This window comes from Ailuropoda melanoleuca, chromosome 6 (assembly GCF_002007445.2).
Source record: "Ailuropoda melanoleuca isolate Jingjing chromosome 6, ASM200744v2, whole genome shotgun sequence".
Classification (NCBI taxonomy): Eukaryota; Metazoa; Chordata; class Mammalia; order Carnivora; family Ursidae; genus Ailuropoda; species Ailuropoda melanoleuca.
The window spans coordinates 96,004,375-96,017,244 of NC_048223.1; the positions used below are offsets into that span (position 1 = coordinate 96,004,375).

The following is a 12,870-nucleotide window of genomic DNA, read 5'->3' on the forward strand; positions in this document are numbered from 1 at the left end:
TAAATAGATAGTGGATTTGGGCCAAGGGGCGGAGGCAAATGGTCATTAGCTGCTCAGTTTCCCCCTCACCCTCTCCCATCATGGGCCCTTTGGGTCTAGCCGCCACTTAAGCCCTGTTTACGTCTGCTGGGCCGATTTTATTGGAGCACAAAATAACCGTTCACCTCTGTATGACTGTTTTGATAGGGTTTACTTTGCAAGAGCAATCAAGACAACAAGTTGGACATGGAAATTTTGGAACAGCTTAAATACATCGGGTGTGTTATTAAAGAGACTCTTCGACTGAATCCCCCAGTTCCAGGAGGGTTTCGGGTTGCTCTTAAGACTTTTGAATTAAATGTAAGTTAAAAGTTCTCTCCCCGCCCCCCCCCCCCCCCCCCGTCTTTTCTTCGGCTTTTACNCCCCCCCACCCCGTTCCTTTTGTTGCGGTTTTAAATCTCCCCTTGGCTTCTCCGTGCATTGACTTACATTTCTTACGCTTTTGATATCATTATCCTGCCCCAGGTGGACACGTGTTTCGGTAGTCTGAAGGTCTGTCTGTCCTGTCTCCCTCCTCACACTCCTTTTTTTCAACTCATAATTCCTCTGGTTATCAGTGACGGCTTTTTTGTTGTTGAAAGTTAGATTCCCATTTGTCAGCCCTGGGGGCCTCTCCATCTTTTGCAGGGCTACCAGATTCCCAAGGGCTGGCATGTTATCTACAGTATCTGTGATACTCACGACGTGGCAGACAGCTTCACCAACAAGGACGAATTTAATCCTGACCGATTTCTGCAGCCTCACCCGGAGGACGCATCCAGGTTCAGCTTCATTCCATTTGGAGGAGGGCTGAGGAGCTGTGTAGGGAAGGAGTTTGCAAAAATGCTTCTCAAAATATTTACAGTGGAGCTGGCCAGGCATTGTGACTGGCGGCTTCTAAATGGACCTCCTACAATGAAAACCAGTCCCACCGTGTACCCTGTGGATGGTCTCCCTGCGAGGTTCACCCATTTCCAGGGGGAGATCTGATGGGTGCGAGCGCCCAGAACTCAGACCTATTTGAAGTGTGCATGAGTTTTTACAGTGTCATGTTGATTTTATTATATTTAATTTCTAAAGGTATATTATAATATTTATGTGTGTCACGTCAGTACCACAGTCTTTAAATATTAAAATAATGAATTTGGATAGTTTCCAAATAAAGTAAAATCTGAAGGTGTTTGTCTTGCATTTAAGATTCCTGTGGGGAAAGCTCACTGGTTTTATATTTGTATATTTAACCCGATTTCCAAGTGTCTACCTGCATGGCTTTATTTGTTATCTGTGCATATCTATTTTCTTGTGAGGAAGAAACTTTCGCTGTTATTTCTCTTAACCGTTATTAGAAAACATAATGTATGTGTGTGCGTTAGTCCTTTGTAAATGTTTCTATGGTTTAGATACCCTATTTAGAAATAACCTATCGTGGGGCGCCTGGGTGGCACAGCGGTTAAGCGTCTGCCTTCGGCTCAGGGCGTGATCCCGGCGTTGTGGGATCGAGCCCCACATCAGGCTCCTCTGCTGTGAGCCTGCTTCTTCCTCTCCCACTCCCCCTGCTTGTGTTCCCTCTCTTGCTGGCTGTCTCTATCTCTGTCGAATAAATAAATAAAGTCTTTTTAAAAAATTTTAAAAAAAAGAGTTTCTGTTAAAAAAAATAAATAACCTATCGAAGTTAATTTTAGATTTTTTTTTTTTGCTTGCTTTGCTTTAGGGAAAGACGGATTTGAAAAGGTAATACTTTGAGAACTCTCTAACATAACACCTTCAGCCATAAACTTAGTATGTTTAATAAACATAATAAATCCATGTTGTTGCATAGTGCCAGCACTGTTTTTCTGAAGGATTCAGGTAAGAGAAAGCCGGTCACTCTGATTATGGACAGTTATTGACCAAAATGAGACCAGAAGTTGCATACGAAAACAGTATTGGAAGAGGCTGGCCTCCTGTTTAGATAAGCTGGTCCAGGTTTTCTTTATTGAAAATAAGGCAGGAGGTGCAGATTTAGCAAGCTGACAGATAAAGTTTTTATCTATGCCAGGCAATAGGGTGTGAGCCTGACATGACTGATAAAATGGCCCAGTCCTGACCCTGTGAACCTTGGCTAACCTCCGTGAAAGCGCAGTTTGGTCACATTTCTGACCCTGGCATAGCCATGTTCTGAACTGAAGGCCAGACTCCCAATCCAGAAAGGTTAGCCCCGGTGACTTGCTGATGCAAGCCCATTTCCAGTTTTGAAATGGCACAATCTGCTCGCTGAACCTCTGATGGCTTGTAGGTTTTGGACTTTAAAATTTTCATTACAATTTTAGAATTTGGCAATACTGCAGAAACTGGGTGGTCCAAATAGGTGTTTGAAAAGGGCTCTCTCTACAATTAGAGTTACATGCTCTACCTGACTTTATTTTTTAGGGAGAACTTGGATTGTACTTATATTCCTGGAATCCTCTAATTTTTCAGGGGTGTTTACGTAATAACTTTAAATGTCTTATAATAACCTTATCATGCTTTTATTTTTTAATGAGAAATTACAGGCTTATTTAGTTTCAGCCAAAGCTTTAGTGCACCTTGGTGTGCAAGATGACTCCTCCCCTACTAACGTTTGCTCCAGAAGTTTCCAGCTAGAAGCCCGCTGGCGTGAGGACATTATTTCAGGTAATTTTTAAAAGGCCATTTTATAAGGGTTTCAACATCTTTCATTTTGTCAGAGGACAGTTAAGCGTTTCAAAATAACATCTTCGGTGACCCCCTGACTGTGTCTCTGTGAACATCTGCAGAAGAGAATTGGAACCATTTTAGCATAGAATTCAATTTCTTAAATCCACCTCTATTTTCTATCTGGAGAGCTTTGAGGAAAGCACTTCTGGCTTGCATTTCCCAGGTTACATTTCGCCCCATTATGCTCATCGGTTACAGACTAGTGCAGAATTTACCTTGCAAAGACATTGAAAACACACTCTCTGATAATACGCTTCGTGCTGAGTAAAGGCGGTTTGGAAGTGTTTCAGGGTGGGGCGCCTGGGTGGCTCAGCCGTTAAGCGTCTGCCTTCGGCTCAGGTCATGATCCCAGGGTCCTGGGATTGAGCCCCGCATCGGGCTCCCCACTTGGTGGGAAGCCTGCTTCTCCCTCTCACACTCCCCTTGCTTGTGTTCCTTCTCTCACTGTCTCTCTCTCTGTCAAATAAATAAATGAAATCTTTAAAAAAAAAAAAGAAAAAGGAAGTGTTTGGGTGTAAGGCAGAAGCCATGTTTGTGGGCTTCCATGTTGAACACTCACTAGGCCTGGGTCACGTCTAGCTGGGCAGGCACGTTTTATGACACAGGCACCTCTGGGTCACTGTCTGGGCATCACCCAGCAGAGCAGCATTTCAGGAGGAGTTCACTGTTCTACAGGTAGAACTGGCCCAAGGTACAGAAGGAGGGAAGACCACTATGAGAAATGACTCCTTGGGGCTTCCTGAGGCGTGCTGGAAGGGTGCAGTGCTCTCTGGGACCTTGGTGGGCCTGCCATGCTGGCAAAGTTGGTGCCCTCCACCTCCTGTTTCTCCTATGCCCTTGCCCTGGCCACCTCCCATCCCCTCTTGTCTCCAGCCAGGGGTGTGGTGCCATCAATGACAGACTATTGTCAGTACTGGCAGGTGAAAGCCTCCAGCTGGGTCTCTAATGTATGAGCCTTTAGAGGGATGCAGCCTTCTCCCAGTTTGGCCCTGGGAGTCCCAGTGAGGGACTGTGGCTTGCCTGGGGCCACCCAGGAAGTGGCAGAACCTGGAAAAGCCTCCTGCAGCCTCCCCCACCCCCCTTTTTTTCCCTTTCTTTTTTCAACAGCTAATCACACCTGCCTGATTTATCTCCAACTTTCTGTTGCTGGACAGCTAGGCCCAGGGGTCTCCACTTGGTAACTTCCCGTTGTGTTCTCCACTACCACTCCCCTGCCCTGTGACAGTCCTCTTGCAGGCTGCCAGAAGCAACTGGTAAATGGGAGCAGGGACAGGAGGCTACTCCCCCCAGACCCCTCATGGTGAGGTTTCAGGGTGCTTTGTGCACCTTGCCACCCCCCAGAGGTCCACAAGGGGGCGGGCTTCTCCCTTCTATGCCAAGCTCAGGGCCCAGTGGTTTTCCCCACCAGTGTCCACGAAATCCAGCATCCACGGACTCTAGCTCAGGGCCTGCTTTGACCCCAAACAATGAGAGGCTACACACTTCCCAGGCTTAGCAAGTACTCAGCCTCAGGTCCGGTCAAGGCCACCTGGCTCCTCTGGAAGTGTCACCCTGGGCTGCATAGATTTGGATCCTCATTTAGTTCCTGAAGCGGCCACCATCTATGGTCTTTGAGGCCAGCTGGCTCAGGTTTCCAGCATTGCCCACAGACAGCCCACAATCTGACCTACATTGCTCTCAGTATCTCTGGAAAATGGCTCTCCGTTTTGGGAAGGGGGGAGCACATGTTTTGAAGGACACGGGCAGCATTCAGATGACCTTAACCAGGTCTAGGAGCCATCCCACAAAAGTACCATGCAAGGAACGAGGGATGTTTAGAGAGGTTTTGGTGGCCCCGCCTTCAAATAGTTCAAGGGTTGTTGCAGAAAATACAGGTCCAGGCCTGTTTCAAGGGACAGAGTATGCACTTAGGAGAAGTTAGAAGGAAGAAGTTAGCACCATAAAAGGAAAGAATTTTGCGGCAACTAGAGCCCTTTGGTGATGACACAGGTTACCTTCCGAGCAAGCAAGCTCCCTGTCAGTGGAGGCCTCCAAACAGAAGCTGGAAAACTAACCCACCATAAGGATTGGGACATGGAGGGAGAAGTTAGGTTAAATGACCCCCAAGTTCCTTTACAAAATTAAGGAGGTGTGATTCTCTGAGATTTCCCCCAGATAGGCTCTTCGCTTTGAAACGCAGATTAACTCCAATCTAGGGAGACAGGACACCCCCACCTCATCTTCCAGTGGCCTTCAGCAGCTCCCGTGGACCATTCTGCCACACCTCAGAGCCGGATGTGAAGGTGGGAGCACAGGGGGCCTGACGTGTGACCTCCCAGAGACGCTGAGTCCCCTGTGTTGATTGCTGGGGACGCTCTCTCCTGCCCCGCGACCAAGCGTGTCCAGCTCCAGCTCCCACACCTGCTCCAGCAGCCCAGGCTTCTGCCGGCTGTGCCATGCTGACCGCCCACCTGCCCTAGCTTTGAGGGGAGTGCCCTGCCGCTCTCCCCCAGTGCTCCCCAGCCTCCTCGGTGCCACGCGCCGCCGCCAGATTCTGCCCAGCGGTTCTTTCCCTCGGCCTCCTGAGAGCTCGCCCAAGGCAGCAACTGGGTCTCCTCCTCGCAGCGGAGCCCATCCTCCCGTGCCTCCCGGCCCTCCCCCAGAATGCGCCCACACGTAGTAGGCGTTCCTTGGGAGAGTGAGCTTCTTGGGGCCAATCAACACCGGTCACCGTATGTCTCTCCGGCTTTGCAGTGCCATGTTTTTCTTTGAAAAGTGAAACTTTCATCCTTGGAAAATCTCGGGGCCGCAAGCTTGCCTGGCTGCGGTTTAACAGCATGTCACATTCCTGAAACCGGCGCTTCACGGGTATTAGGCCAAACAAGCTTTCCTTCTTTTGAAGTAGAGTCAGCTCGAGTTAGAAACCTGGGACAGGGTGGAAGCTTAGCCCTGGATTACGTGGTGGGTTTTCTGGGTGAGAGTTCTCGTGTTGCAGGGCTCAGCACCGTGCCCCCGCAGCACAGAAGCTGACCCACGTGGAGGCTTCTCAGCCCCGCCCCAGCCCTCCGGGGGGGCTGGGAAATCTACTTGCTCGCTTGACTGTAGATGCCTCAAGATTTTTATCTGAAGTCACTAAGGGGTTCACTGTCGCTCAAATGCATTATAAAAAGAGGACAAGTTGCTTTGCTTAGAAGAGATACTTGACAAAGCACATGAACCGACTCCTTAAACACAGACATACTGGGCAATGTAACAGTGGCTTGTTTAATGATAGAGGAGGGAATTGGGTATTCTGAAATGGAAAGTTCTTTTAATGTCAATTCGTCACGGACTTTTAGAGCTGGAGGGGAGATTACGCACTGGTCGTGCAAGCCCCTCAGTATACACCCGAGAAATCTGAGGCTCACAGAAATTAAAGGCGCAACAGAGAATTAGGACTGGCAGTCTAGTGTTCAGTACATTGTACAATGAGCCCTCCATTAAAAAAAATTGTATTGTTTATTTATACATGTGTCAGGAAAAAGGACAGGTGATAAGTTTCTTTGAGGTCCAATTGCTCCCAGACTCTTGCTCCTCACCACGTCTCTGAAGGTGCCTGGGCCTGCAGAAGTGCCTGGGGAACCTGGCGTGGGGTGGCCGCCCAGGATCCCACCCGCAGCCTGGCAGCAGGCATAGACCGCTGGCGTTTCCCGGGCACGGCACCGGGGGCACGGTCTGCACGTTGGCAGAGCCAGATCCTCTGGCATTTCGAATCTTTTCTACTGCACAGCAGAAAATAGTTTCTGTTATGGTTAAATTGTAGCCTCCTGCTCAAATATGAAGTCCTAACCCTCGGGAAGTGCGTCAGAATGACCTTAGTCGGACATAGGGTCTTTACAGAGATAATGGACTTCACGTGAAGTCTCAGGGTGGGCCCTAATCCAATATGGCTGGTGTCCTCATTAAAAGAGGGAATCTGGACACAGAGGCAGGCACTCCCAGAGGGAAGATGAAGGGAAAACTCACAGGGAGAAGAGTGTAGAGATGGAGGGCTCAGGTGATGTCTCTACGGTCCAGGAAGTGCCGAAGGTGGCTGGCAAACCACCAGAAGCTAGGAAGAGGCAGCGAAGACCTCCCCTCCAGGTTTCAGAGGGAGTTGACACTTTGATTTTAGACTTCCAGCCCCTGGAACTGTGAGACAATACATTTCTGCTCTTCCCAAGTTTGTAGTACTTTTTAATGGGAGCCATAGAAAACTAATATAGTGGCCAAAAGCAAGAGACCTTACTTGTGAGAAACAATGGTTCTTCCCCATGCCTCAGAATCCCCTGGAGGGCTTGTTGAAATACAGATCACTGGGCTCCACCCCAGTATTTCTGGATTGACCCCCAAATTTGCGTTTCTAGCAAGTTCCCAGGTGCCGCTGCTGGTCCCCAGACCAAACTTTGAGAATCACTGGTGAACAGATTTCTGTTCTCTAAGTCAAGGATCACAGACTTCGGAGGGCCCGCATGGAACGTTCACAAGTGGCACCAGCCAGGGGGAGCGACAGCTGGAGGCAGAGGGTGTGCTGATGCAGGGCAAAGCAGTCCCCTTGAAAGGGGTAGATGCTGCTTGGCTCTGGCCTATCCTTGATCTGCAGGAATAAAAGTGCTTCTAATTTTTCAGGAGGTGCTGGGAATCCAGATTTGCATAAGAATAACCTGGTTTTTAGATTTGGTAATTAATTCACATTAAAAAAAAAAACAACACATGCAGGCAGAACAAAACTTGTTTGTGGCCCTGCCGTCTGCCAGTTTGCAACTTCTTGGGTCTTCGGTCCTTGGGGAATTTTCAGAGTGCTTGGTAGAGAGTGGCTTTGCTGAGTGGTTCCATCTCAGAGTCTCTCGTAAGATTGCAGTTAAGATGTGGGCTGGGTCTGTATCCTCTGAAGGCTTGATTAAGCTGAAGGATCCACTTCCAAAATGGCTCCCTCACATGGCTGTGGACAGGAGGCCTCAATGCTATGTGAATCTCTTCATAGGACTGCTTGGGTATCCTCACAACATGGCGGCTGACTTCCCACAGAGCAAGTGATCTAAAAAAGCAGTCAGACGAGAGCCTCTATGACCTGGCCTCAGAAGTCAAACCCCATCATTTCCACAATATCCGATTTTTAAAAAATTATTTTGCAGTATTGTTGTCATAACAATATCCTATTGATTATACAGGTTAGCCCTGGCCAGTGTGGGAGAGAGCCACGGAAGGATGTGACAACCGGGGGCTGAGAATCATGGTGGGCTGGCTACCAGAGTCAGGTTTTGAATGAACGGGTAGACTCTTTTTCTACCCTCTCTTCAAGCCATTTTCATCTCGTTCCTGGACAGTCATTGATTTCCAATATTTTCGTTGTGACCCATCACCCATGGACTTTTATAGCTACCATCAGAAAAAATCTATTACAGAGTTTCTCAGAATTTCTACAGGGTCACCTGGGCCAAGGTTGCAAGTTGGAGAATCTTGGGTACAGCTTGAGAGAGTGGGCATTTAAGCTCTTCTGTTTGCCAAAGTCTCCAACCTGCCCACTTCATTCACTTACACTACTTTTCAGCTTCTGAGGTCTCTGACTGATCTAATCCAGTGGTCCTCGTTTGCCTGGGACTTGGGACTTTCAGTGCAACAACGGTGATAGTCCTGGGAAAACTCACATGGATAGCCACCCTAATCAACCACATTATTTGACAAATAAGGGGAATTCAGTTCAGACAGAAAATGTGAATTGGTCAGATCCTTACACCTCAAGGTGTGGTTCCCCAACTGGCAGTGTCCAAATCACCCTGTCGCTTGTGAGAGATGCGCCACCTCAGGCCGCCCCTTAGACCTACGGAATCAACCCTCTGTTTGCAGAGAGTCCCAGGTGAATATTATGCATAGTGTAGTTTGAGACTCTCTGGATGGAAGCAAAATTTGAACCTGGGTTCTCTGAGGATTCAGATTTGCTGTCCATGTGGGTAATACAGACCTAACAATGACCCATTTGTGCTGTGGTAATCTGACCTTGACATACGCATCTTATTTTTTCTTCCCGCCTCCCCCTAACCCACGAAAATGAAAAGCGTCTCAAATTTCATTGTTGGAAGGAATCTAAAATTCCCAATTCTCACCTAGGTTTGAGTAGTGGTTTTCGTTACACACTTTTCACAGTTGAATTTTCTCCCCTCCCCAAACTAAATGCAATAAACCACATAGATCAGGGGAGATTGCTGGGCATTTAGGTTCTTTCCAGTTTCTGATACTGCAAGCAATATGCACTACCTATATCCTTGTATGTGCAGCCTTACGTGCAAGCTAGTGCTTTACTTCTGTGGGACCGATTCCCGAAACGGGGCTTGCTGGGTCAACGAGGGTGTGTATCTACAAGAGTAATGGATATCCAGAAGGTTCCTGTCCAAAGAGGAATGTTTGAAAAAAAATAGCGGGGCATTTATATTATGGAAAAGCCTGGAGCCACAATAGAGCGAGTCCCATAGACATCCATTGCCGTTGGGGGACGCCTGTGACACGTGGGGAGAACAAGCTGCAGAGGGACTTAGCTAACTGGCAAGGAGAATCGAGGCGGGTGTTTTGCAAAGAGATTAATCATACTTTCTGAATATATTTATGGATGCTTCTTCTGGTTGTAAAGGTCATGTGTTGATTTTGTAATTATGCATTTTAGGAGACAGAAAAACCAGAGATGCCACCCTTCCCGTATCCACTCATCCCTCTTTGTCTGCTTTAAGAAACAGTTCGGAGTTGCCAGTAGCGAGCGTCTGATTGGCTGATCTCAGGTCACGTGTCCACGCGCGGGCTGCCAATTGCAGAGAGAGACCCTGTCTGACCTTTGGTCTAAGGGGCCTTGCCAGCCACGGATGGGGACGTCGTTTGAATAGGTGTAAGGTGAGGTAACTTGGCTCCTAATTAACTGAAGTGGAAAAATCTACCATTTTGAAAGCGTCCTTGTTGTTGGGGAAGCAGTTCAATTAACTTTATTTTTGTAGAATGCAAGGAAAAATAACAGACAAAATTTATTGAGCGTTCACTGTATGTGCTAAGTATTTTCCACTGTCTCACTTCATTCTCACATTTCTGTGATGCAGGTACAATTTTTTTTTTTTTTGATGCAGGTACAATTTTTAATGCCTTTTTTACAGATGGTATCACTGAAGCACAGAGTGGCTATGTAACTTGCCCTGAGTCACACAGCTAGTGAGTAATGGAGTCAGGATTTGAATGTAGCCTGTCTGAGCGGAAAGTCTCTGATCATTAGATTATACTGCCTCCAGGTTCCTAGTACTTGGAACCATACAGATTTTATCTGGAATAATAATGATTCCTGTTGTCACCGAGCACTTAGCATGTGCCAGGCCTTATCCTAACTGCTTTACATGAGTGAATTAATTTAATCCTCACAGCACCCCTGGAGGAGAAAACTGAAACTCAGAGATATCGGTACATCCACGGCTCCTGAGCCCCACACTCGACACTCAAGAGCCATCTGTCCCCTTTACTTAACACACCAACGTGCTTTTTCTCCTATATTCATCTGAAAGTAGTTTTCTTAGGGGATATAGAAATTTGGGCAATTGTCAGGATAATTCAGCTGAAGTATGGGTTATATTCAATTTTCTGTTTCATTTTGACACTGAGGATCTGGCCCTGAGCTGATGTCAGCTAAATTAAATTAACCTGAGCTCTGTTGTTTGTGGGGATTTTTTGGGGGGAAAATCTGAAAAGACAAAGGGATTTGTGTGTGTGTGAGAGAGAGAGAGACAGAGAGAAAGATTGTGCAGTTCTAAATGTCCGTCATTACAGAGATAATGCAAAAGAATAAGAAAGAGAAAAGATCAATAGCATTTTCTTATTAAATTGTAGCACATATAAAGATATGGCTCTTTGGTCAGGGATTTCTTCAAAAAAGAACTTTCTCGCTAGAAGGAATGTGTTTTTCTAAGTGAAAATACAGTTTATCCTCAATTTGAATTGCAAATCCTTCTGAAAGCAGAGTGGGAAGGATCAGTAGTGCCTAAGGGGAATGAGTTCTTTCTACTTGGTTTTATAAAAACTTCCTGAGACAAGCTTTAAAAAAGCATGATTATTTTTAAAAATTCAGGTATCCTCCTGATCCGAATATTTTAGATAAATCAAAATAACCAGATAATTTTATACAATATCAACTTGGTTTAAGATGGAAAAAAAAAGACACTCAATACTTTTGCAGCTGGATGATTGGAAGCAGAAAATTGCAGGGTGTGTTTGGCAGACAGGACTCTAGAAATCAGATTTGTCTCTAGAGGGAAAACCACAGGCTGGAGAACGGGGCTGCAGAGGTGGGAGAAGGAGAGATGGATTAACATTTGTTTGGCACATGCTGAGCACGGTGCTAAGTGATTTATATTTATACCTGGGACCACAGTGGGTTCTCCCCTCCAGCCCTTTGCAGTGAGTGTCATTACACCAAATTTGAAGAGTAGATGACTGAAACTCAAGGAGGTAAAGTGACCGGTTCCAAGGTCCCCAGCTGGGGAATTGGTTGAGAGGTTATTGGAAAAGTTCATATGAGAGGAAGTGAGGGCACGCTTGGGTGTGTCAAGAGGGAACAGAAGCCAGAGACATCTGGAGGTGTGTGTGCTGGGGCTCCGTGATGCTCTGGGTCAGGGACTTGTGAGCAGGAGGAGCCCCAGCTTGACGGCCATGGCGACTGGGCACAGGTGAGGTCCCTGAGAGGGATGGGGACCAAGAGCAGGCACTGGTTTGGGGAAGGGGTAGTTGGGTTTGTGGAGTGGAGACCCACAGGACACGGGGTGAGGGTGTCGGCAGGCTGGCACCCAGATCCGCTTCTCAGAAGAGCTTGGCTGGTGGAGACAGGTTTGCAGGGAGGGAACGATGTCACTCGGGTGGGGTCCAGAGAGCTTGGGAGGAGGGGCATGAGCCAGAGCTGGACTGGCCAGAGAGGGAGGGGGGAGGGAATTCATGGAGCTGGGGAGCCAAAGGACAGAGAGCAAGGCTTTGTGGTTTTGTTTTTTTAAAAGCTGTTCAGGAGGTAACTCCAAAGGGCACAGAGCATGAGGAAGGCCTAAGAGAGAGAGGGAACTATAAAGGGAAGCTGAGATGTTTTATAAAAAAAAGACATAAAAATTGGATTTTGAGGAAATAGCTTTCATTCTTAAAACAAACAAACAGCACGAAGATCTGCTTTGTTATCTCTGTCTTCCATCTTAATGAACAGGGTGGTCTTCCTGCGTGAATGAAATGAAATGGCATTTTGTGAGCTTCAGGGGAGGCAAAGGGTCAAGTGAGATGAAGGAAGGGAAGAGAGACGTGGGGAGCTGCTATGCAAATGGGGGCGTTTGCAGCCTGGTTGGAGGAGGGGCCATCCAGTCCCCAACACTCCATGGGGGCCTGTCTGGCACTTTCCACCAGTCCCAGCAGGAAAGCCTGGGGGAACAAGTCAGGAGGGGTCAGTTCTCCTTGGCCACTCAGTCCTGGGCTGTGCTTCCCTCATCCAAGGCTGCCCATTTGCCAAGTGGGGCTTCCTCTCCCCACCGAGAGGGCAGCAGGAATCCACAGAGAAGGCTGGATGGACGGCCAGACCCACGCGCAGACATTTTTTCAGCTCTCAGATCCTGCTAGTGCAGTGGCCGAGGGCTGAGGGCAGGGCAGAGTTTGGGGCTTCCCAAAGAACCTTCCTGCTCATGCCTCTGGTGGCTGCTGTCCTTGGAAGCAGGCTGCACGCATGGGGGGGGGGGCTTTCAGGACGTGATGCCAGGCAACTATCGCTGTATGAGCCCCACACCCAATTTTGAGGAAGAGGTCATGCCTTAGTTCACTCTGGCTGCCTTAACAAAATACCATAGATGGGCGGCTTAAACAACAGAATTTTATTATCTCACCAGTTCTGGAGGCTGGGAAGTCGAAGACCAAGGTGGCAGCCGATTCAGTTCCTGGTGAGAGCTCTCTTCCTGGTTCACAGATGGCCACCTCTGTGTTGTGTACTCACATGGCAGAGAGCGCTTTGCTGTCTCCTCCTCTACTTAGGAAGAAGACCTATAAGGATTAGGACCTTAGGATCTCATTTAACCTTTAGCATGTTCTCACAGACCATGTCGTGTCTCCAAATACAGTCATGCTGGGGGTAGGGTTTCAACATGTGGATTTGGT

The 12,870-nt window shown here is 47.7% G+C and overlaps 1 protein-coding gene across 1 annotated transcript in view; it reads left to right on the forward strand.

Moving 5' to 3' along the window:
- Nucleotides 1-1,497, forward strand: part of LOC100481237 (cytochrome P450 26A1) — an 8,525-nt gene extending 7,028 nt beyond the window's left edge. Inside the window, exons 6-7 of the mRNA XM_002916101.4 lie at nt 187-339; nt 667-1,497. Coding sequence (XP_002916147.1) covers nt 187-339; nt 667-1,008 — 495 coding nt within the window. The 3' untranslated portion in view covers nt 1,009-1,497. The remainder of the gene's footprint in view (nt 1-186; nt 340-666) is intronic.
- Nucleotides 1,498-12,870: the final 11,373 nt, after the last annotated feature.